General features: G+C 46.1%; 1 protein-coding gene across 1 annotated transcript in view; it reads right to left on the minus strand.

The window, feature by feature from the left end:
* DGKI (diacylglycerol kinase iota) overlaps positions 1 to 23,835 on the minus strand; it is a 284,940-nt gene that overhangs the window by 160,716 nt on the left and 100,389 nt on the right. The window contains exon 3 of the mRNA XM_066634451.1: positions 5,454 to 5,562. Coding sequence (XP_066490548.1) covers positions 5,454 to 5,562 — 109 coding nt within the window. The remainder of the gene's footprint in view (positions 1 to 5,453; positions 5,563 to 23,835) is intronic.

The raw sequence follows: 23,835 nt of genomic DNA on the forward strand, positions 1-23,835 counted from the left end.
GTCAGATTTGATGGGTAGACGTTATTTGCTGAGGGCATTACATGGTACTCTAGTGAGATGTGCCACGAGTGGTCAAAAGTAGTTAGGATCTGAGTGTTCTCATCTGATGGATGGCACTTTTAGCAAAGCTATTTTTGCATACATCCGATGACTTCTCATTCAGAAGAAGGAAGTGTGCCAGTACGACTTAAACACCTGGGCTTTCCGTGAAATTCTCAGGACTGAGAACATTGCCTTACAAACATTGCCCGACAAACCGTCATGGCTTCAAATAATACAGCTTCAAAAGGACTCTGGGCTTCCATCCCACTGTTAACGTTGGTTTAAATTGCAAAAAGGAAATTTATGAAGTGTGGCTTTCAGCAAACAAATCCAGAACCGAGGCATGAAGGATATGCACTGACCATGTCTAACGTTTTGGCTCCTGCATGGAAAAAAGTCACCATTGCGCTCGCTGCTTTCCAGCCAGATGGTGTCCCACAGCAGGATCCTTCCAGATCACCTACACGGTCAACATTTTTGATTGCTTTCAATATCTCTGACAGTTAAAAATGCGCTGAGGTCGGCCATGCTTTTCCACTCATCTTGCAAGTTGCTCATTAAGTAAACAAGCCAGAACCAAGCAAAAGAATGCTGTGGTAAGATCCTTGTAAGAACTATACATTTAACATAACAAAAATTTAACATTTTTTTAAAGCTATTACACAAAACACTTTGACCACCGGAGCAATTATCCCTGCTTCGGGGGATAATTGTCAAGGCTACCAATCAAACATGCCAAGGCTACCAAATCAAACATATCATTTATACGTATTTATTTGGGATATTTTTAATCCCATTGTTCAATGTTTATACATCTATTTGAAGCTTGTCATTTAACAGTCTGGTTCAGCGGTTCCAAAAATATGAAGGGCCACACAAAAAATTACAGAACAGCACCAGCTGTGGCACCACAAGGCATTCTGGGGCGCTGCTCAGCTGACAGGGCCAACGAAGCGGGTTGCAGTGCTAAAAAGATGGGAAAGCACTGCTCTAGTTCATTTCTTCCCAAACATTTGGCATGAGTTCCAACAGTTTTAAAGGTCAAAGAGACCTTTTAAAGCGGCAAGAGAAGAAATACTCGAACAAAGACATTTTAAGTTAATATTCATTTCTTTCTTGGGGGGGGGGGTTATGTTATTAAGGGTGCAGTCCTAACCCCTTATGCTAGCACTGACGTAAGGGCCATGCAGCTCTGAGGTAAGGGAACAAACATTCCCTTACTTTGAGGAGGCCTCTATGAGTGACACCCAACTGCAGGATGCAGCACACATCCCATTGGCACCGCTATGCCAGTGCTGCAAAGCACTGACTTAAGGGGTTAACCTTAACCCCTAGTAGTCTTATGGCAGTTATGATCTTATGGTTTTTTTTGGGGGGGGGGCGTATGGTCTTTGGGGGCGTTATGGTTTTAACTGGCAAGCTTCCAGTGATTATTCATATTAATAGACACACATGCCTAGACACACATGCCTAGACACACAATAGACACACACACCATTCAGAGCGTGATACCATAGTCTTTCGAGACTGAAGGTTGCCAACTAGACACACATTATATAGTGCAAAAAGCACTAGTAATTAAAAACAGTTGGACTTGCCTAAAAAATATACTTGATAACAATCTAAGGACTGAAATGGCAATATCCTTTTAAAAGGAAAAAATTAAAGGAAGAATGCAGGTATCTGGGAGTCCTCCTGTTCAACAGAGTCCTCTGATTCTTCAGCATAAACAGAGCCAAGCAACATGACTACAGACGTCCCCCAGGTGCATACATTATTCATATGCCTTGTTAATTAGAGGGAAACCACCTGCTCAGAAATGTCTTTAATACAAGGAGCGATTCACAAAAATTATATTGAATCCTTTAGCTGTGCAATCCTCTGCATGTAAACTGAGAAGTAAGTTCTACTGTGTTCACTGGGGTTTACTCCCTAACAGGGTGGGAGATAATGCCCCATGGTGCCACAGCAATCACGACACAGTGGGGACCCAGGGGCTTGTATCCTTACTTAGGGGGTTGCATTGGTTTGGGGCAGGATCTGGGAGGTCTGGAGTCCCCACTACAAGCCTCCGTGCTGCTTGTAATCACGCCCATCTGTCATTGGAGCCCACTTCCAGTTTTTGCGTGAAAATCAGAAGTGCATTTCGATTACTGGTTGGAGCGATTTCAAGCAGCAGGGCTGTGAGCCTCCTTAACCCCCTCCCCCCAGGCAACAAAACCCCCAGGTAAAGATACAAGGTCCTATGTCCCCACGGTGACGGGATCACTGCCGCACCATGGGGCACCCATTTCTGGGCCATGATAAAGGGGACTGTAGCCAAATGCTGCCTTTAAATGTGCTCTGTGCCCTCCCCTGATTGTTTCAAAGTCAAAGTGCAATGGAGCCCTATCTGTCATAGATTATCAAGGTTAGTGTGGAGGCTAGAGTGTTGAGCTTGGCGAGAGAAGACCAAATTTCTGCTTAACCAGGACCCTAACAGGATGACTTTAGGACAGCCATTCTCTGTCAGCCTAGCCTAACTCATCAGGATGTTACAGTGATAAAAGAGAAGACCATGTACACTATTCTGAGGTCCTTGGATTGTTAAAAATTCTTGCTTGATGATGTCACTTCTGGTCATGACATCACTTCCAGTGGGTCCTGACAGATTCTCATGGGTCCCAGTGCTAAATGTGTAAGAACCACTGCTATACATGCTTATCTGAGAGTCAGTCCCACTAGGACTGACTCACTAGGACTTGCTTTTGAGTAAACTTGCAAAAATTGAACAGTGAAGCTATTTAAAAAGAAAGTCACAGACAGACAGACAGACAGACAGACAGACAGACAGACCCTATAGTATCTGGGCTATAATTCTTAAAGTTTTTCACAGTCAGGATTTAAAAGAATACTCACATTTTTTTTAAGAGTCTGTCTAATTTTTTTTAAAAGTCCTGCCTCCACGTATCCCAGTTCACTTTGTTCTTTATGACTTTCTAAGCTAGATTTCTAAAGATAAAAATGGCCTACTTCTACAACCCAATTGGGAAGACATCTAGTTTCTCTTCTATGTCCTTGAAGGGGTGATGGAGTTATATTCTCAAATCACTTTATAAATCACTCCGCCATTCCCAAGAGGAAGAACTAAAGGGGGGGGGGGTGTTGCCAAGAGCGTATCACATTGGTCCTCCAAAGTCCATTATGGCTGGCTTCCTAGGCCACTTTAGACACAGTTCAAAGTGCTATTTTTAGCCAAGAAAGCACTAAATGTCTAAACCCCCTTAGACTGCAAGGCCTGCCTTACTTCTTTATGTCCTGTTGTGATCCTAATGACCAGACAAGCAGTCCGTCTCACCGATATTTGCCCTTGCACCAAGTCCGAATGATAAGAGTTCATAGAGAGGCATTCTTCAGGCATTCATGTTGTTCACCACCCTTGTCATATCAGAGCAACACTCTCTAGTGAGAATGGAAAGTGAGTTTTGGCTACATTCTGTGAAAGCACTCTACAGCAGGAGAGAGGCGGGTGGGAAGGGGGTTGTTGACTGCACTCAACTATGGCATCCAGGGGTGTTTTGACCAAACGCAGCCAACTCCACACACATGGAGACCATTCCCATTCCTTGCTGCAGAGGTTCTCAAACTGGGGCGTTGCAAGACCCCAGTCTGAGGACCTCAGCCTCTGGCCCCTTAAGGGGCAGGGGAAGGGGGAAGGCAGCAACACGATCCCCAGGATCATGCCACAGCAGAGGCAGAGGGGGCTTCTTTAATGTGCCTTTCCTGTTGCCAGGGTCCAGTGGGTGCAGAAGCCCTGCAGAACCTTCTGCAGGACTTCCCGCAGCTTGTAAAAAGCAAAAAAAAATCAATCGCTACTCCCTTCCAGGTTGCGATCGCTAAACTGGAAGTGGGTTGTGATTGCTCTCTTTACTGCCTACAAGCCATGCGATGTCCTTCAGAGCACATCCCCACACCTCTCTCGACCCCAGCAGCAAGAACGGCATGTTTAAAAAAAAACAAAAACCACCTCTTCCCCCACAGCGGTGCAATCCTGAGAATCACGTCACTGCCGTTTTCCCTGCCCCTACAAAGACTTACCTTGGGGCTCAAACTCCAAGGGAGTTTGAGAACCAAGGCCTTGTTGCCCTGGAGGCGACCACAGTTGTGTGTTGACCAGCTAAGTCAGCCATGACTTGTGGAATGCTGGAAAATGGCATGGAAGTAAAGGATTAAATACTCCCTACCTCTATGCTGTGTTCCCAGTCACAAGCTTATGTAGTTGCACTTCACAAGTAAACACCTAGCTACATGCTGCTGACAAACATAACATTATATGTAGGCTAGCCCTATAATATTAATGGATCAGTATACAAGTCTGGTATATATTAAATATTACTCTTACAAAAGTGATAGCCAATAAACTGAATGCATAACTTCAGGCTGCTTAAGCTTAAAGGCTGCCTTAGACATAAATTCAAGACACAGGCGCATCAATGCTTGTGTTTTAACAGAATGGAGTTTCGTACAATTGATTGGGCTATTTCTGTAGAAGAGACTCGTGTTGGGGGTGGGTGTGACATGGATCCCTACGCTTCAGAATGCAGCGCATATGATTTGAGGTAGGGGAGACTTGAAACTCCCAGTATTCTTTAAAAAAAAAAAAAGGCTAAGTAGCTATTCTCCACTATTTTGAGAGTGTGGATGTAAAGAATTCTGAAGAATCAGGAAGGAAGCAGGAACTAGTAAGTTGCTGTTTTATCATTTAATAAAAACTTTCAGTGTAAGAATATTGTAGAATTAGGACCAGTGGTGTCACTAGGGTTTGCGACACCCTGTGCAGGAGGGCAGCACATCAACCCCCGTGGTGGATCTCCTCCCACGCAATGGGCAGGGCAATGCCCAGGGCAGAGGGCATGGTGATGTACCATCACTCTGCCCCCACTGGTTTTTTGGCTATAACTTTAGATAGAATAGAGACATTTCAACACCGTTCATTTTGTTGCATTCTGCATGAAATTACGCATTGAATGATATATAACATGATAGCATTATTCGAAAATACCAAGATTTAAAAAATTTTGGCCAGTAGTGATGTCATCCCCCCCTGTGCGCATCACCCAGTGCAGCCCACACTCCCCCACACCTCCCTAGCGATGCCACTGATTAGGACATCTCATAACACGCATCTTAAACTTATTACACATAACTGAAAGAAGCACATGAGATTCTTGCTTTTTTTGCAACAAGAGGGTGACTAGGTGAAGAAGGAATTATAAAGTGTTTCACTCAGACAACTTTGTTGACCATCTTCAGTTATTCACACATCACCATGTTTCTCTATGGTACTATGACTTCCAGCCATCAGAGATAATAACTGCTTACATAAAGGTTACAATATTACCAAAATACTTGGGTAAAAAAGAAACACCTACGCTCCATTCTAGAGCCATTCTTGGCTCTTTCACTGGCCCATTGGAGATAGCTATGTTGAGGTTTTGAACCGGAGCCAGATGTTGGAGGCCGGACCTGGAGATGGCTTTCCTGCAAGAAGAGGAAAAGAACAAAATTGATTATTGTTATTTTAGTTACTATGAAGGATATTTATACATGACTTGTAACAGATTCCTTCACTTCCTGACATTGCTGCAGGCCCAGAGTGCTTCAGGGATTCGGTCCGGGGATGGAGCTTGGAAGCCTGCCTTAGCATGCCCTGAGGAGGACAAAGAAATTGATGGCTGGGATGTCTTGGTAGCCAGAAGGATGCCCCTTCCTTCCAACTGGGCTGGCAGGGCTGATAGAAGGAACTATTACTTGTGAAGGGCCACTGCATACTATATGCTCTTTAAAGGGCCAAACAAGAATGGCCAAGGAGAAGATGGGAGATTAATGGCTGAGCTTGGGGAAACTCCAGTTGGGTTATGCTCCAGGAGGACAACAACCAAAGGTGCCAAAGAGCCTTTCAGCTCTGAGTCCACAGGCATTCCACCATTTTTCAACAAGAAAAAATAGTTTACAGAGTAGTTTTCATTGCAAAACAATTAAAAACAATAAAACTCCCTGTCCTAAAGAGACAATTACAATTATAAAGGACTCACAATTTAAAAAAAATTAAAAAATACACTTAGCCAAGCCTCCTGCAGCCTCCCAGGGGTGCGAGGAGCCCTGCGCGACCTTCTGCAGGGCTCCCCACAGCAGTGAAAGCTAAAGCGGAGTGATTGCATTCAACATCCACCAGAAACAACGGGAACCACCTCCGGCCTAAACACACTCATTAGAAAGGCCATAGCTCAGTGTAGGAGAACCTACTTTCTTTGCCACAGGTCCCAGGTCCAACTGGGAAAGGCCCCTATTTGAAATTATGGAGGGGAACCATTTGCCAGCATAGCCACTACTGAGCTAGATGGACCAATGGATGGGCAGCCCTATCCTATGCTTCCCAGCACCTGCTGGAGCAGCAGTGCCAAAGTGGCTACCTCTGTATCCAGTGGGCACCAGGAAGATGCTGGAAGTCTCTTCAGGGAAAGGGAACTTTCATCCCCTTGCCCCAAGGAAAGCCCCAGTCCTGGCAATAAGTCTCCTTGTGTCTGTGCCAGCTGCTTTGCCAGCAGAACAGGGCTCCACTGGTCCCACCCCCTCCCCCACCTGCCCAAATTCCACCCTCCCCCTGCCTCCCAAAGGCTGCACAGCTGCCAGGTGGTTTTACTTACCCCTAGTGGCAGTACAACCTCCCTCTGCCAGTGCTGGGCTCCATGCCTGACTGGCACCAGTCTAGCGCTGGTCCAGCGCCATCCCAGTACCTACAGGTTCCACATACATGTTTTACGGCATGTTTAAGATACCCAGAGCCAACGATATGTAAGTATAGGATTGGGCCCTGAGTCAACAGAAGGCAGTTTCAAATTTTCAGCATCAGTAGGAGTCAATATGCACAGGCTTTTACAGGTATTTTAATGAAGATAACATAGGACAGAAGCAAACTTTCTACGATCCCTATACATATGTTCATCACTTATGAATGCTGAATGCCAGAAAAGGGCTAAAGTTAAACTAGTTTAATAGGCAGTCCCACTATCAAAGAAAGCTTGGAAACTATTGTTCTAAGACACTAAAAGAGGGATCTGAGAATTCTCAGTACCTTTGCCACTTCACAATTCTCAGGAGGAATCCATGAGAGTTAAACTGATATGAAACCTAATAAACGAACCATGAAGTCATACGTGAAGCCAAGTTCTGCCAAACCCTTCCTTGAAATTCCTCCATGGAAAGAAAGATTCCACAGCCCCCTTAAGTTCTTAGTTCACCACATCTCTGTGCGCATGTCTGTCACAGCAAACCGACACAGGACTCTTAATGGCGCAAAAGTTAGTGAATGTTGTCATTTACTAACCATGTTTAACATTTTAAGAGGTCCAGAAAGAGATACGATTTTGGGTCATGGGGATTATTTTTGTATTTACAGCCATGGCTTGGCAGATGTTCTTTTTGAGTGAAGATGGAAATGAACACTGACATACGGATATTTACAGAAGGCACTGAGCTAGCCAAATGATTTACCAATAAATATCAAGATTTTCTGATATTTTCCTCTGAACCTCATACAGTCATAAGAATTGCAGTCGTGCGCCAGTTAACGATGGGGGTCGGGACTGCAATTCCCATTGTCAAGCGGCGCTTGACACAATCTGAACCCTCCACAAGGAAGGGGATGTACATTAGAGCACTACCTCTGGGAGGCTCAGGGAAATCGTGGCTCTCATGCAACTTCCGGTTTCACGGAGGAAGCCGGAAATTGCATGAGAGCCACAATTTCCCTCAGTCTGAGCCTTGCAGAGGCAGCACTCGGATGTACACTGCCTCTGGGAGGCTCAGACAACCCTCCGGAGGTGAGGGAAGCTGTGCTCCCCTCGCACTCAGAGGGTGGGGGTATGAACCCCTGACAACCATGTGACCTCATGAGGTCATCGCATACGTGATACCGGCATTAGCTGGTATGTTGCTAAAGGGCGCACACCTGTACTGGAAAAAGTCAACATTCACTGAGTTCTCATATCATATATAACAGACAGATACAGATTTACTTACAGCCCAATCCTATCCTTGCGATATGTCTGCTGGCGTACAGCAAGTTCTGATGGTGCGGCAGCCTCTCTGCTGGTCTGCACAGCACTTACACCAGCATGGCAGCCAGAAAGCCATGTGCCTCGGCACTGATCAGGCCCTGGCGGAGTTTTGACAGCAGAGGTGCAGGGATCAGGGCAGATAAAGAGAGGGTGGGGGTAGATCATGGAAGCAGCAGCTTCCACTGTATCCCAGCCAGGTCCAGATCCCCAGCATGCTCTTCAGAGCTATGCCACAAAGGCGCTGGCATAGATCTGAGGAGTTCCATTGGGAAACATTAGCTGCCAGGAAGAAAAGTAATTTTTTTTTTTCATTTCTTGCCTCACCCAATAGGCCCAGTTCCCAATAAGTGCACAGGTTGCAGCAGACACTGCACCGGAGAACCTGCAGCATGTGCCCAGGATAGGATTTAGCTGTTTGAACAATATTATTACAGCTATCTATGAATATACCGCACTCTCCTATATCCAGCAATAGGCTTTGCTTAGGCTGGCATCCTTCCATATCCTGAACATGAGCCTGCTGCCCATAGCACGTTCTTCTGGCTCAAGAGGGATAAATGAGACTTCCTGCAAATGCCACAAACGCCACTGAGTAAATCAACCCCCAAAGGCACTTCCAACAGAGCTAGGATGGAGTGTCAAACAATCCCCAGGTCCGTTAGCTTCAGACTCAGCCTCTAATCCCTCATGTGAAAGACTGGAATGGTCCCATTATAATGCCAAGGCCACCCGTGGCCCTGTACCCATCCTGGTTTATTTAACTGTCACTTCCACTCTTTCTGTGTTTCTGCACTTCTAGCTCATTTTTTTTTCAAAACAGTGGCCCAAACTGATTACATTCAAATGCATGATCTGAATGTCCCAGCTCTCCATCCTTCAGACACTTTTGTAAGTCTTACTATATTAAGATATTTCACCATCCAGCAGCAATAATACTACGTGGTAACACCAAATGATGCCCAGTAATCATCTGATTGTAAGTAGAAAATCAATAGAAATTACTTAAAAAAAAAAATCCCTCAGATTGCACTCACTGAGAGAGGGTGAGACTGAGAGAGAGAAACTTTTCCGAGTGGTGAAGACCAGAAGTGATTGTGAGGAGCTCCAGAAGGATCTCTCCAGACTGGTAGAATGGGCAGCAAAATGGCAGATGTGCTTCAATGTCAGTAAGTGTAAAGTCATGCACATTGGGGCAAAAAATCAAAACTTCACATATAGGCTGATGGGTTCTGAGCTGTCTGTGACAGATCAGGAGAGAGATCTTGGGGTGGTGGTGGACAGGTTGATGAAAGTGTCGACCCAATGTGCGGCGGCAGTGAAGAAGGCCAATTCTATGCTTGGGATCATTAGGAAGGGTATTGAGAACAAAATGGCTAGTATTATAATGCCGTTGTACAAATCTATGGTAAGGCCACACCTGGAGTATTGTGTCCAGTTCTGGTTGCAGCATCTCAAAAAAGACATAGTGGAAATGGAAAAGGTGCAAAAGAGAGCGACTAAGATGATTATGGGGCTGGGGCACCTTCCTTATGAGGAAAGGCTACGGCGTTTGGGCCCCTTCAGCCTAGAAAAGAGACGCCTGAGGCGGAACATGATTGAGACATACAAAATTATGTAGGGGATGGACAGAGTGGATAGGGAGATGCTCTTCACACTCTCACATAATACCAGAACCAGGGGACATCCACTAAAATTGAGTGTTGGGCGGGTTAGGACAGACAAAAGAAAATATTTCTTTACTCAGCATGTGGTCAGTCTGTGGAACTCCTTGCCACAGGATGTGGTGCTGGCGTCTAGCCTAGATGCCTTTAAAAGGGGATTGGATGAGTTTCTGGAGGAAAAATCCATTATGGGGTACAAGCCATGATGTGTATGCGCAACCTCCTGATTTTAGAAATGGGTTATGTCAGAATGCCAGATGCAAGGGAGGGCACCAGGATGAGGTCTCTTGTTATCTGGTGTGCTCCCTGGGGCATTTGGTGGGCCGCTGTGAGATACAGGAAGCTGGACTAGATGGGCCTATGGCCTGATCCAGTGGGGCTGTTCTTATGTTCTTATGTTCTTAGGGTGATGCACTCCTTACGAAGCAGTCCTGATGACAGGTAACCATCCATGCACAACAGCAGCTCAGGGGATACCTCCTGCCCCGTTCATGCAAGCTGCAATTGCATCTTTGGGGAGTTCTGTATGCTTTATACACAAACACTGCCGAATGTATCAAGTCCAAATTCTGGCATCTCCAGGCAGGGCAGGGAAAGACCCTTTCTGAAACCTGCAAGAGCCTGTGCCACTCTGCACTGACAGTGGGGACGTACACATGCTTCCATCTCCCCATTGTTTAGAAGATCCAATGCCATTCTTACAAGCAACAAACTAAAAGAAGAACTCAATCAGAGCCAGCACAGCAGGTGTGAGTGACAAGGGGAACTCCTTTCCAACTGCAAGTCATTATACCCACACATTCCAATGCCAACCCAAATAGGGAACAGCAAGTCTGTTTTCAGGGTGTTTGTTTGCATCAACACTCCAACAGCGCAGTCGTTATTTGCAGATCACATAAATATATCAAGCCAGACTACAGCAAAGGTCAGCAGATCCAATGATTGCAACAACATATTAGCCCTTAAGCACAATCCATTTTTCTCAGCGTGTTACAAATATCTAGTTTGTTAGAAAGAGGTTGTAACTCCTCTTTTGGTTTGGAAGGCACGCTCTCAAAATCAGATTGGGAAAGAATGAGACCAATATCTTTACCGAACCTCCTCGTCTCAGAGGCCCAGATTTCTAGAATCATTCTGAGCAATCCTTGTTAACCAGCCAACCAGCTTTCTGTGTGACTATATTTTGCCATCCTGGCAGTATATTCACAATGTTCTGTTGAAAGCAGTGTTGAAACAAATGTTGGAGGCCTCTTAAAGAAACAAAGTGTCCAAGACCCAAAAAGCCACCCACGCTTAACCCCAAAACCAGAGTTCTCAGAGTGAAAGGCAAAATTGCTAAAGTGGGTTGGATTATTGCTAAGGCAACTATCTAAGATCCATAAGTCAGATCCATAAGTCACCATGGTCAGATCTCCTCACTTCAAAGCTTTATAATAGATGTTTTGGGGGCAATAGGAAAATAGGCTGTATATGGAGAAGGCTTTAACTCTTTTCTCCTCACACACACACACACACACACACACACAGAGAGAGAGAGAGAGAGAGAGAGAGAGAGAGAGAGAGCGCGCCTGCTGAAGCTGCTATTAAACCAGTTGGGGAGAAAGACAGATATTTTGCACCTGACTTTTTTCCTAGTAAGTCTGTTAGCAGGCTTTGGAGGGATTTGCTCAAGGAAATTTCCTTGAAAAGAATGAATGAATGAATGAATGAATGAATGAATGAATGAATGGTCCTCTAGTGCTGCGGTTTTCAAACTCGCAGGGAGTTGAATCCCACAGTAAGTCTTTGTGGGGGCAAAGGGGAGGCAGCGGCGCAATCCCCAGGATCGCACCGCTCAGGGGGCTGCAGAGACTTGGTGCACTTGCCCAAGCCCCCTGCAGCCCCCCAGGGGTGCGGGGAGCCCTGCGCAACCTTCGGCAGGGCTCCCCGGGTCAGGGAAAGTGACAGCGGAGCGATCGCGCCCTGCTCCGCTAAACCAAAAGCGGTGCGCGATCGCTCCACATTCCCTTTTGACCGGGCTGCAGGGACTGGGGTGCCCCCTCCAGTCCCTGCAGCAGCCATCTCTGACTGCGGGGAGCCGGGCGTGAGTGAGTGATCAGAGAAAGTGAGAGTGGGGCGATCGCACTCCGCTTCCCGTTTTGCGGAACCCTGCACTTAAGCTCAAGAATGCCCTGCATTTTATCTGCTTTGGCCCTCAAGCTTCTCCTAAGAGCCATCTGAGTCCATTAAGCAAAGAGGTAATAAGCTTGGGGAAGGAAGAAGAAATTGGAGACACCTTTCCTCTCCCCTAGCAACTTCTCGTCACTCAGCGCAGACAGCCAAAACACATAACGTGCTGTCACTGGGTTGAAAACAAGCCCTGTGCCTATGCATTGCTTAGGTTAAGTTCAAGACAAAAGGAAAACATCAGAGGAAGGGGACAGAAGCAGAAGCAGGGCTAAACTGGGAAAGGCTATGCTTATTTCACAGACATGTGCTTAGATTCTGCAGAATGGGGTGGGGGGGGGCTAGGAAATGAGGCCAAAGGCTTCACGGAAAAGGTGGAGGATGGAACAAGGAATCACAGAGGCATTCTGAAAACATACACTCTGAATGTCGTCACTTGATGACCACACTGCCGTGAGATGACTTGTATGTGTGAAGCAGCCATCACAGAAGAAATACCAAGGCAGGAGCTTCCTATTCACTAATCACTGCCTCAAGCATAATACTCATCAATGGAGGCAGGTTGCACATTCAGAAAAGCAATGAGATACCATACAATGGACATGCACATGTGACTTGCATACGACATGGTGAGTCCCCCTCCAAGTCATTTTTTTTTTTTAAATTTTCACATGGTGGAATCTCACTGGTGCATCCTACTTGGTGTTAGCAATCCAGTCACATAAGAAGACCAGAATCACATGGAGTTGCCAATGCCAGGGTTAGGTGGGCATCATCCATGCAAGTGTCAGGAGCCCAAAGCGGAGTGCAGCACTCCTCTATGGAGAACTCGTGCAAGGAAAGCGCCCTACAGGTAGACCACAGCTGTGATACAAGGACATCTGCAAGAGGGATCTGAAGGCCTTAGGAGTGGACCTCAACAAGTGGGAGACCCTGGCCTCTGAGCAGCCCGCTTGGAGGCAGGCTGTGCAGCATGGCCTTTCCCAGTTTGAAGAGACACTTGGCCAACAGTCTGAGGCTAAGAGGCAAAGGAGGAAGGCCCATAGCCAGGGAGACAGACCAGGGACAGACTGCACTTGCTCCCGGTGTGGAAAGGATTGTCACTCCCGAATTGGCCTTTCAGCCACACTAGACGCTGTTCCAGAACCACCTTTCAGAGCGCGATACCATAGTCTTTCAAGACTGAAGGTTGCCAACAAAATGATGTTTGTTCCATGTGCCTATGTCCCTCAAATGGTACTAGAGCAGTTTGAGACACAGCTAAAAAGCGGTACTGACCATAACACTCTGGTAATGTATGACTCTGGCTTTAGTCAACGTCTTCTGGTGAGGAAAATTCACTTCTGTGGGTTCTATAAGATGCTTAGCGTATTGTGGAGATGCTAAATGAAGCTTCTCTCCCCAGGGAAAAAGCAGCTGCTGGGACAGGAGAATCAGACTCAGAAAAATATTGGGGTTAACTCCCCCCCTCCTTCCATGCCATAGTCACAATCCTGATTGCCCACCACCACTGCTATTTAACTTGTAAAAATCAAACACCTAATTATGCACTGAAGGTAATAGGTAGTTTGGCCCTCAGGGTGCCATGTATATGTTAATTGGGGTAAGGGTTTAAGAACATTCATTAATCAGATTTGGCTTCAAAAGTTTCCAAGGCTAATGACATTCATTCCTACTTATACAATCTGGGAGTTTGGCAGCAGGCACAAGGGAATTGAATAACATGAGGGGGAAAAGCTGAATAATTAACACATAGGAACATGGTAAATGTTGCAACTGATCTCATCCACGGAATCATTGTTAAATGAAGTACAGAACTAGATGCATAACTTGCCTGACAATCCAATCTTGAGATGAATTTCATTGGCATCAGGCTGTCCAGCCAGCCTCTGACAACAAACTATCCATGAACCATCACCGACTTATAAAGATAAGCATGCCTGATGAATGGCTACAGATGGTCCAATGTCAGACTTCAGATACCGTTTCAGGTCAGGATTAGAAGTAGATAAACCTCTTGTAACAAATGTCATGTTTGGCCCAGACCCCTGAACTGCGATCCAATGACAGTGAGCTTTCCAAAGGGATGTTTGATTAGTTTTCTCAACAAAATTAAATTAAATCTTTCCTAAATCTGCCAGGTTAGGATTTATGGGTTTGAATTGAGAGAAAAACTATGCTTGAGATACAGGCTGCCTGTCATCCAACAATAAAGAGAAAGACGTCTCAAAGCAGAAGGCGTGCTCCAATGGCAGCTTCACCCCACACATCAGAATTACTGTTTGTACATCAGGAGCTCTCTAGTGCAGAGGTTCTCAAACTTTGTGGGAGCTTTACTCCCTCAGTAAGTTCTTGCAAGGGAGGGGCTAGGGCAGGATCCCCAGGATCGCGTCACTCAGGGAGGCGAGGAGGGTGCTTTGCACTCACGTTTTGTAGGCAGGGCTGCAGCAGGTTGCAGGAGGTGCAAGGGGCCCTGCACAGTCCTGCACAGCGCTCCCAAGGCTTGGAACATTCACTAAAAGCAGGCTCAAAGCACCTCCTGCAAAACGGAAGTGTTTTGCGCCCACTTTTAGCTAACGTCCCAAGCCTCAGGGAGCCCTGTGCAGGGTTCCCCGCACCTCCTGCAGCCCTGCCTTCTTGAAGTAAGTGCAAAGCACCCCCATCGCCCCCCTTAGCGACATGATCCTGGGGATCGTGTCGCTGCCTCCCTCCCCTTCTCCCGCCCCTTAAAGGGACAGGGGAAGTATTACACCAGGGGTGCTCACACTTTTTTGGCTCGAGAGCTACTTTGAAACCCAGCAAGGCCCGGAGATCTACCAGAGTTTTTTTTTACAATGTTCGTGCCATCATAACATATAGCATTTATGTGTACAATGTATGTTGGTGTACCTTGAGCCCCACTGAGTATAAGAGGACTTACTCCTGAGTAGACATGCCTAGGATTAGGCTGTGAGGCTGCAATCCTAGCCACACTTACCTGGGAGTAAGCCCCATTGAGTACAATGGGCCTTACTCCCGGCGTTTCCTCCCAGAGGCACCTGAAGGGGGGGTCGGCACTCCGCGATCTACTCATTTTGCCTTGCGATCTACCGGTAGATCGCGATCCACCTATTGAGCACCCCTGCATTACACGAACTGGTGGGTCGCAACCCACCAGTTTGAGAACCACTGCTCTAGTGAGTCCTTAAACAGCTACTTAAATTCAGTTTTGAAAGCAGTTTAGGGGTTGTCAGGAGAGCTGCTAAATAGAAAGCTAGCTGGAAAAAAAACAGCACACATGAAACAGGGGCATCAGCAGCTTTCACATCAACATCCCACGGAGAAGAAAGGGAACCATGTGCATCTTTATGAAGGAAGACCAAGCTTGAATTGCTACTTATCCTGCATAGGCAGCTCCTCAAATTCAGGAGTCACCTAGCAAATGTGATGGCAAGTAACATTTACCGCATCAATCAAAACAAAAGCAGCAAGCAATTTTTGCTGATCCTTTACACTACCCATGATGGAAGGTGGGGTTACTCCCCCCCCCCCCATGAAGTGGAGAGTCCTGGGAATTCTAAACTGGCCAGTTTCTACTGAGCACGTTTGAAGCGTGTATCTAGAGTAGCAGTCACCAAGACAAGCTCCCACACGTAAGGAAAGCGCTGCAGTGATATTCCAATATTCAGTTCCTGAGGGGAAGGCGGTTTGAGGGGTCCTCTCCAGGTTAAAGATCATTTGTTAGGAAATATGCAACCCATTTCTTTCCCTGCCCTTCTCTACTTCTTGATGGTCCATGTTATATAGTGGGTCCATGCAATTAAAGGAAGGCATAGAGATAATAGCTCAATACGTTTATTCCATCTTCAGAACAGGACCTGGCAATGAATCTGACACAAGGGAAACACCCCTGGCTTTTATAGCCTTTAGCTCCACCCAGGCTCACCATGATTGGTGCAGTTGAAACATTAACTAGAGGGCCAATCGGATGGCAGGATTTTGATCCATCACCCGATTGGCCAGCCATAAGTCTGGGCCAATCAGTTATGCAGGATCTCGATCCCGCATAACTTACATACTAACACTCCTCCCCACCAAAGTACAAGGTTAAGAAACATAGTCCTCAGAGTAGCGGGGCTGTACCCACATTTGCAAGGTGCAGCGAGGCTTTGGTATCGGGACCTCTGGTTCCTTAGTCCACTCTGGGGTTGGCACAGCTATGACAGAGGGACTCCCCATAGGTGCACTGACATCAGGTGGCTCAGATAAGTCCAGGGAGGTCTTCGGTTCCCACAGTAACACATCAGGAGTGATGGCCTCTCCGGTCTGTGGTAAGAGCTGATGCTGGTTACCAGGGACTGGAATCGGCGTGGTGGGTGCTGAGTCAGCCAGGCGGCAGTGCATTTGGTCCACATGACGGCGGAGAGTCCGGCCGTCCAGGATGGCAACCTCATATGAGACAGGACTGGTGACTCTAATGACAGTTGCTGGGATCCACACTGGACGCTCTCGTATCTCGAAAGTCAGTGGTCTTTCCGAAGTTCTGTCTAGGGCTGGATGGATGCTGTCAGTATCAAAATCTAATTTGCTGATACTCTGGACCTCAGTTACTAGGATGCCGAGAGGATCAAACCATGCAAGGCTGAGGAGACTGGTGTGATGGCCCTCAATGACCACCAGATCCAGGAGCCCATCAACGTGTTTATAACGAACCTGAAACCTAACCGCACCCTGAACAGGGATGCAGTTGCCCTGAAAATCTGAAAGCAAAAGTCCAAGAGGCTGGGGCCCTTCCCAGGGAAAAGGTGCTGAAAAGTCTCTGTAGAAATAATAGAGAGCGCTGATCCGGAGTCCACTTCCATTACGCAAGGAGATCCTTGAATTTCTACTATCACATGTATCTTTTCCTTGGTTGGCAAACAGACACTCTGGATGGGGTGTACTGAAATAGTGTAGAGCTCTTCCTGGCTGACAGACCCCTGAAGAACTTTCTGGCTCCAAGCCCAAGAAGGCTTACTGCGACAAACGTGGGCAATATGGCCGCTCTTTCCACACACCCGACAAGTCACATCGCAGAACCAGCAACTCCGACGTTCATGCGGTTCCCCGCAGCTGGCACAAGGGTCCTGGCTGGAGACCTCGGAGGCTTACCAGGCCCCGGGTCTAGGTGCTTGTGGTTCCTGAAGATCATTGCGTCTTGACATGCCTCGGTTAATTCATAGCACCTCCCCTTCTTCCAAACAGTCTGAGGCCGTGTCTTCATGGTGGACTGCCTCGGCTTTTCGAGTCATGGTTGGGCTGTGAGAGGCCTGAATCTCCCTTGCTGCTTCTTCTGCTTTTTCAAACGCCAGTGCCTCCTTGACAGCCTCTTGAAAGGTCAGCTCTTCCTTCGCAAAGAGCTTCCTCTGAATCCTTTCATCCCGGAGGCCGCATACGAACCAGTCAAGAAGCATTTCTTCCAGGTCTCGGAATGCACATCTTCGTGCAAGATGACGAAGCACAGACACGTAAGCTGGAACAGACTCACTGGCAACCTGATCTTGCTTGTAGAAGGCATGGCAGCGTGCAGTACGGGACGGCTGGGGCAAGAAGTGATTCTTCAGGAGGGCCACAATGTCCTTATAACTGGTGGCCCTTAATTCTGCTGGTGCCACGAGATTCTGGGCTATTTCAAAAGTGACAGAGCCACAGACGCTGAGCAAGGTGGCCCGCTTTAGAGCGGCATCTTTAACTGCGTTGGCCTCCGGGAAGAACTCAAGACGTTCTGCATAAGTGTTCCACAGCTCCGGGGATGCTGGATCGAATTCCTCCATGTGACCTCGGGTGGTCATCATGGCAGCTCAGAAGGCTTATGGAAGCAGGTCCTTCTTTCTTCGTCTGGGGTGACAATTTCCCACTGATGAATCAGCTCTAAGCGAATCAGCTCTTGGTTCTAGCGTTGTTAAGCACGGAGGAATCAAATCCCATCCTCGTCGCCAGTGTTATATAGTGGGTCCATGCGAATAAAGGAAGGCATAGAGATAACAGCTCAATACATTTATTTCATCTTCAGAACAGGATCTGGCAATGAATCTGACACAAGGCAAACACCCCTGGCTTTTATAGCCTTTAGCTCCGCCCAGACTCGCCATGATTGGTGCAGTTGAAACATTAACTAGAGGGCCAATCGGATGGTAGGATTTTGATCCATCACCCGATTGGCCAGCCATAAGTCTGGGTCAATCAGTTATGCAGGATTTCAGTCCTGCATAACTTGCATACATAACAGTCCCTCTTCCATCAACATCAGTAAAGCAGTTCAGAATGAGAAGATAGGTAAACAGACACGCTCACAGAGACCCAGTTCTAACACACCAGGAAACCTCCTCTTAACACAAAGACTCTGTGAACTGTGGACTTGTGTACAGCCTCCTCTCCAATTCTGCTCTTTCCATATGTGTGTGGACAGAAAGAACATTTAATTTTGGTTCCAAGTTAAAGGCTGGTTCCAAGTTATGCATAAACTTGAGGACCTCTAGTTTACTTCAAAACACACTTAAGGCAAACAAACCATGATTTCTAATTCTGGTTTGTTTCTTAACTGTGACTTAAAGAAAACCAAAGTTGCCTACGTTTGTGTATAAAATAAATCTCTTGTTAACTTCAAACAAAGTAAACAAACATGCACTCTTTCACTGGTCTATGAAAGGGGATGAGGAAAGGCAAGTAGGTGGGGCAAAGGGTTGGGGGAGCCTATAGAAGCATATTGTAAACTGGTAAACTATTGTTTCAAGTGACACCTGAAACAGGCTAGGGATGTATCACATTATTATAGAAGATCCTCTCAGTGGAAATCTTAAGAGTCCTTCTAGAACTGCTGGCAAAGATGCCAGTACAGGGGAGAACAGGGCTGTAGCTCACTGGTTGGTGCACTTGCTTTTCCAAGTTCAACCCTGGTATCACCAGGTAGGGCTAGGAAAGACCCCTGTCTGAGCTGCTGCTATTAAGCTAGATGGCCCAGCGGTTCATCTCAGAACAGAAGGTAGCTATAAGAGAGTAATTTACAGGTTTGAATCTGAGCAGCAGGAAAAGGGGTTACAAGAGGTGAGGGAACAAGAAAAGAGTCATTTGAGTAACTAACAATATCAACATGCTCAGCTTACATCACTTTCATTGATTAGAGTGACTGTTTTCTTTTCAGCCTAAAGTGTAATGTGGATTACTTCTTGCAATCACCAGTAGTTCTCCTGTTACAGTCATGGATAGTGAGTGACCCGCTATACACAGGTAATTACTTGACAGACAAGACAGAGAAGAAAACAGTCATATAATAATATGCAGGATTCTCTGGGGATCTTTAACCATCATTGTTGTTGGCATCCTTCAGTCTTGGAAGACTGTTATCGCGCTCTGAATGGTGGTTCTGGAACAGAGTGTTCTCTCCAGTGCGCGAAGCCTGGGTAAAGTAGGTATGGAGGATAGACTGTTTCCCATGCAGCCAATCCCCCCACTCCACGTCGCTGAAATGGTCCAATGGAAAGGCAGAGGCCAATACAGTTGGTTCCAGCAGCGTTGCAGGAGTTGCCAGAATGTGACTGTGTTCAGCCATGAACTGCCTCAGGGACTCCGGCTCCGGATTTTGCCTCGAGGTTGACTCCTGAAGCCTTTTCCATAATTGGATGTAGCCACAAGGCAGTGGAGGTTTGGGATCAGAGTTTTCCTTCTCTCAGATGAGCTGCCTTCCCAGGCTGACGAGTCCCATCTACCCGGTGGCTGTTTAGTTGCCTCTTACGACAAGTACAGCCAAACTGAGGGCCTATTCTTATCCCTAGCCCCCAGGCATATTACCATCATATACGCAGACAAAATTGACAAGAAAATCACAGGTAGTAGCTCTGTGTATAAGATTACAAAAGATACATAGGGGAGCAAGATCTGCCACTACATCAACAGCCTTACAATTGCAAAACCTGTAAAACAATTTTTTTTTTAAAAAAACCACCATCACCCCCCAACAAAGGGGTGAGAAAGTCACGCTAGGACTAGGGAGAACCTAGTTCACATTCCTCCCCCCAGCCTAACCCACCTCAAAGAATTTTTATAAAGACCACTTTGGAGCGTAGGGGGAACCTTCTAACAGACTGGCAGCCCAATCCTATCCAACTTTCCAGCACCGATGCAGGCACAATGCATCCCCAAGGTAAAGGAACAAATGTTCCCTTACCTTAAGGAGGCCTCCAAGATTGCCCCCCACAGCCTAGAATTCAGTCCATGCCCTGTTGGCATGGCTGCATTGGCACTGGAAAATTGCTAATGGGATAGGATTGGGTCCTGGAGCTCCTTGGAGGAAGGTTGGGATAAAAATGTACTAAATTCCTTGACTTAAGAATGGCTCCCTCTCTTGAGACTTTTCGGCAAGGCCTGAAAACCCTTCTGTTTAAACAAGCCTTCTGAGTTCTCGGCCTTTTTAACATCTTTTTAACATCTTTTATATTTTTTAAAGGCCTGATTCTTTTATGATTTGCTGCTGGTCTATGCTCTTTTTACCGGACTATTTTTTATCTGACTGCTGTTTTTATGATATGTGTTAATATGTTTTTATTTGTTTTAAATTATGTTTTTAATCTGTTTTAACCTGTTGTAAGCTGCCTTGAGTCCCTTCGGGGAGAAAGGTGGGGTAAAAATAAAGTTGTTGCTGTTGTTGTTGTTGTTGTTGTTGTTATTATTATTATTATTAAATTCAATAATAATGAGCACCAGGATTTAGGAACTCCAGTTGTTAACTGCCTTGCTTGCGTCCTCCACTTTACTGTAAAATCAGGCAAGATGCAATTTTTTGTTAGATCCAAGAATGCGTTGTTGATTGGGGAGAGGATGGATATGAATTTGTAACCAAAGCATTGTTCTGGCCCCTGCACAACAAACACTCTGGGCATGTAGAAACCTTCCAAGGGGCTCTTTCGCGTACTGAGCTGTGCCTGAATCTTCAAGAGCCATAAAAAACGCAATTAGTCAACAGCATTAATCTCATTAAAATATCCCCTTGGCATTAATAACACCTATTTGGAAAAAAAAGAAAGAGTGCTTCCTGACTACGGATTGCATACATTTAGCAGACTTCAATACTTTTTGTTCATCATTTGCAGTTCTGTTTATTATCTAAAATGGGCACACTGGCAAGCTTTAATGGCCCTCCAACATGTTCGCTCTGGGTAGCTTCTCAGCATAATGCTCAGAAATCCAACAAGGGAGTTACCCATTAAGCCCTCTCAAGCCCTAAATGAATCTACCAAAATTGTTTGCGTTGACTTCTAGAGTGGAATTTTGGCTCGGTTTTCAGTCAGTGGCAAAATCTCCAGTGAGGCCAAACAGTCCTTAAAAAAAAAACACAGTCTCTCTGCAAAAAAAAAAAAAAAAAAAGGCATGTACATGGAAAGTTACAGAAAGGTAGCCACATTTGCCCTTTGCAACAAAAACAACAGAGCCTTGTGACGTTTTGAAGACAGACTTTAGCGCGCAATAGCGCACTGATGCGTTTGCCCTGCCCTGCCTTGTGCATCAAAGACCGAAATGCCTTCCTGATTGGCTGGGTTGCCTTGGGGAGGCAGGACAGGCACAGGGTGAGGCAGCTCCCAACCACAGCAGTTCATTCCTTGAGCATTGAACATGCTGCAAATCCTCGCTCATTCCTTTTTGACTGGATGACCAACCTTCATAGTCCCCTCTCCTGTTTCCTCTTCCCCTTCTTTGACACACGGAAAGAAGATAGGAGCAGCAAGAGGATATGATGGGTCCAGGGCTGAGGTCCAGTCTCAAACATGGTTAGAAGGCAGGGCAGTACCCTGCACATGCCTGATCTTGGAAGCTATGCAGGGTCAGGCCTGGTTAGTACTTGGATGGGAGACCACCTGGGAATACCTAGTGCTGTAGGCTTATACCATAGTCTTTCGAGACTGAAGGTTGCCAACCAGTGGAGGCAGTGATAGTGCTAACAAACTGCCAGGGAAGGGAGAGGAGAGAGTACTAGCACATGTTTGTGGCCAACAGAGGGGGTGTTGATGGGGATGTGTTGCCTCGGTCACAGTGGGAGGCTTGCCCAGCCCTGCTCTCCACCATGCTTCAGGCAGGCTTTGAAAACAGACACATGTTTATCTAGTTAAACATTCTGTGAATTACAAAAAAAAAACACCACAACAGCCAGTCCAGGGAGGCATGGAAAGTGGCTTTGTGACAGCCATAAGGGCCAGCCAATCAGCAGTGTGCAGAAGAACCATTGGTTCCTAAGGTTAATTTTCTCTTGAGGGCTGATCATCCAGCCAAAGAGCAGATTCCCTCCTCCAGATGCCTGTCCATCCACAACCTCTTAGTTGCTAAATGCTCAGGAACATGCCTGTCTGCTCACACCCTGACCTAAACGCAAGCATCAGCCTGGTTGTGGTGAATGAGTTGTCCAGTGCATTCGCCATGAACAAAATAAAACCCGAAATGAATCCGTATTAATCAAGTGATATAGATTCAACGAACACGTGCAAGCCAAGGTCCTAAATCAGACCTTTCTTAGGAAACACCCCTTCCCCCTTCAGATCAGGCTAATTGATTTAACGGCAACAGATGAAAGAAAATGGAATTTGTTTTTGTAGAAAGAATCTGCATATTCCCTGATCTACTGAAGAAAAAAGAAAAAAAAACTGGGTGATTTTGAGGTTGGTTTTTTTTCCCCTTTTTCTTAAAGAGAATTTTTAGCAACATTAGTCTGACTACATTTTCTTTTTTCTTTGTGTGTTTTTTTTTTCCCCTTAAGATAAAATGAACAAGACAGGCAATCATCCACCATCTGGGACAAACTGAAAAGAACTCAGGCGGGGTGGGGTGGGCATGCAAACCCTTTAATTAAAGATGCTTCTTTACCTACACTTTACACATCAGCATTCTAACACTGCCTCGTCTTTCTCCTTTCAAGAACATCTCCCCACCAAAGCAAGATCATTAGGTCCAATCCTCCATAGATGTCATTCATGTAAATGCACTGAAATCCTGGGCTGAAGTTGCTGTCAGAAATTAACATCAATAAAAGCATACCTGAACATTGCTTCCCCTTGACAACTGCGCTCCTTAAAAAGACTCCTAAACATGTATCTTTTCTGTTGTTAGTTAAGTTTTTATATAGCTCCATCTGTGTGCATGGAGCTTTGCACAGAATCGGACAAACAGGAGCTCCACAATCTAAAATGGACACGTAACAAAGCAGGGTCGGACTGTCCATAAGGCCAACTGAGACAATCGCCTCAGGCAGTGTCATGAATATGTACAGTTTAGGCCTAGTAACATGCAAAGCCTGAACCAAGCTAAAACAGTAACACAGAAGTGGCTTGCAGTCCTAGCTGCTAAGAATTTACAACTCAATGGAAGGTGATTATGTAGCACCTAGGCAGCCAGAAAGATGCCCATCAAGAATGGAATGCAGTTGTAGATCTCCAGGGGGGAGGGAAGAGCTGAGAGGGCGAGCTTCCAGTCCCACTTCCAGAGGACAGGTCTTTGGTCTTTGTCTCTTGGTGAGATAGGTGGTGGGTGCACATCCTGCCCCGCCAGGACCATGTGGCCCATAGGTAACTGGGCCTGAGGATCTACAAAAGAAGCTGACCCAGGTGAGAGTCAGAGAATAATAGTTAGCCAGTTAGCTTTATTATTTTATGCTGATATGTTTCCTAGAAGTTTTTATGGCTCTAGCATTTGCTGCCTTTGTAACTTTTTGTAACCCTATGTACTTAATAAAGTAAAAACCCTTTTACCATGTTGGTTCATTGTCTGTTGGGGACAAAGGTTCAGAATCCTGCCTAGCCGTTCAGCAAGCTACCAAAAATCCTCATTGTGGACTAGTAACTTGAGAACTGAGACTTTAAGTAAAGAAA

The sequence above is a fragment of the Tiliqua scincoides genome, chromosome 7 (assembly GCF_035046505.1).
Source record: "Tiliqua scincoides isolate rTilSci1 chromosome 7, rTilSci1.hap2, whole genome shotgun sequence".
In the NCBI taxonomy this organism is placed as follows: domain Eukaryota; kingdom Metazoa; phylum Chordata; class Lepidosauria; order Squamata; family Scincidae; genus Tiliqua; species Tiliqua scincoides.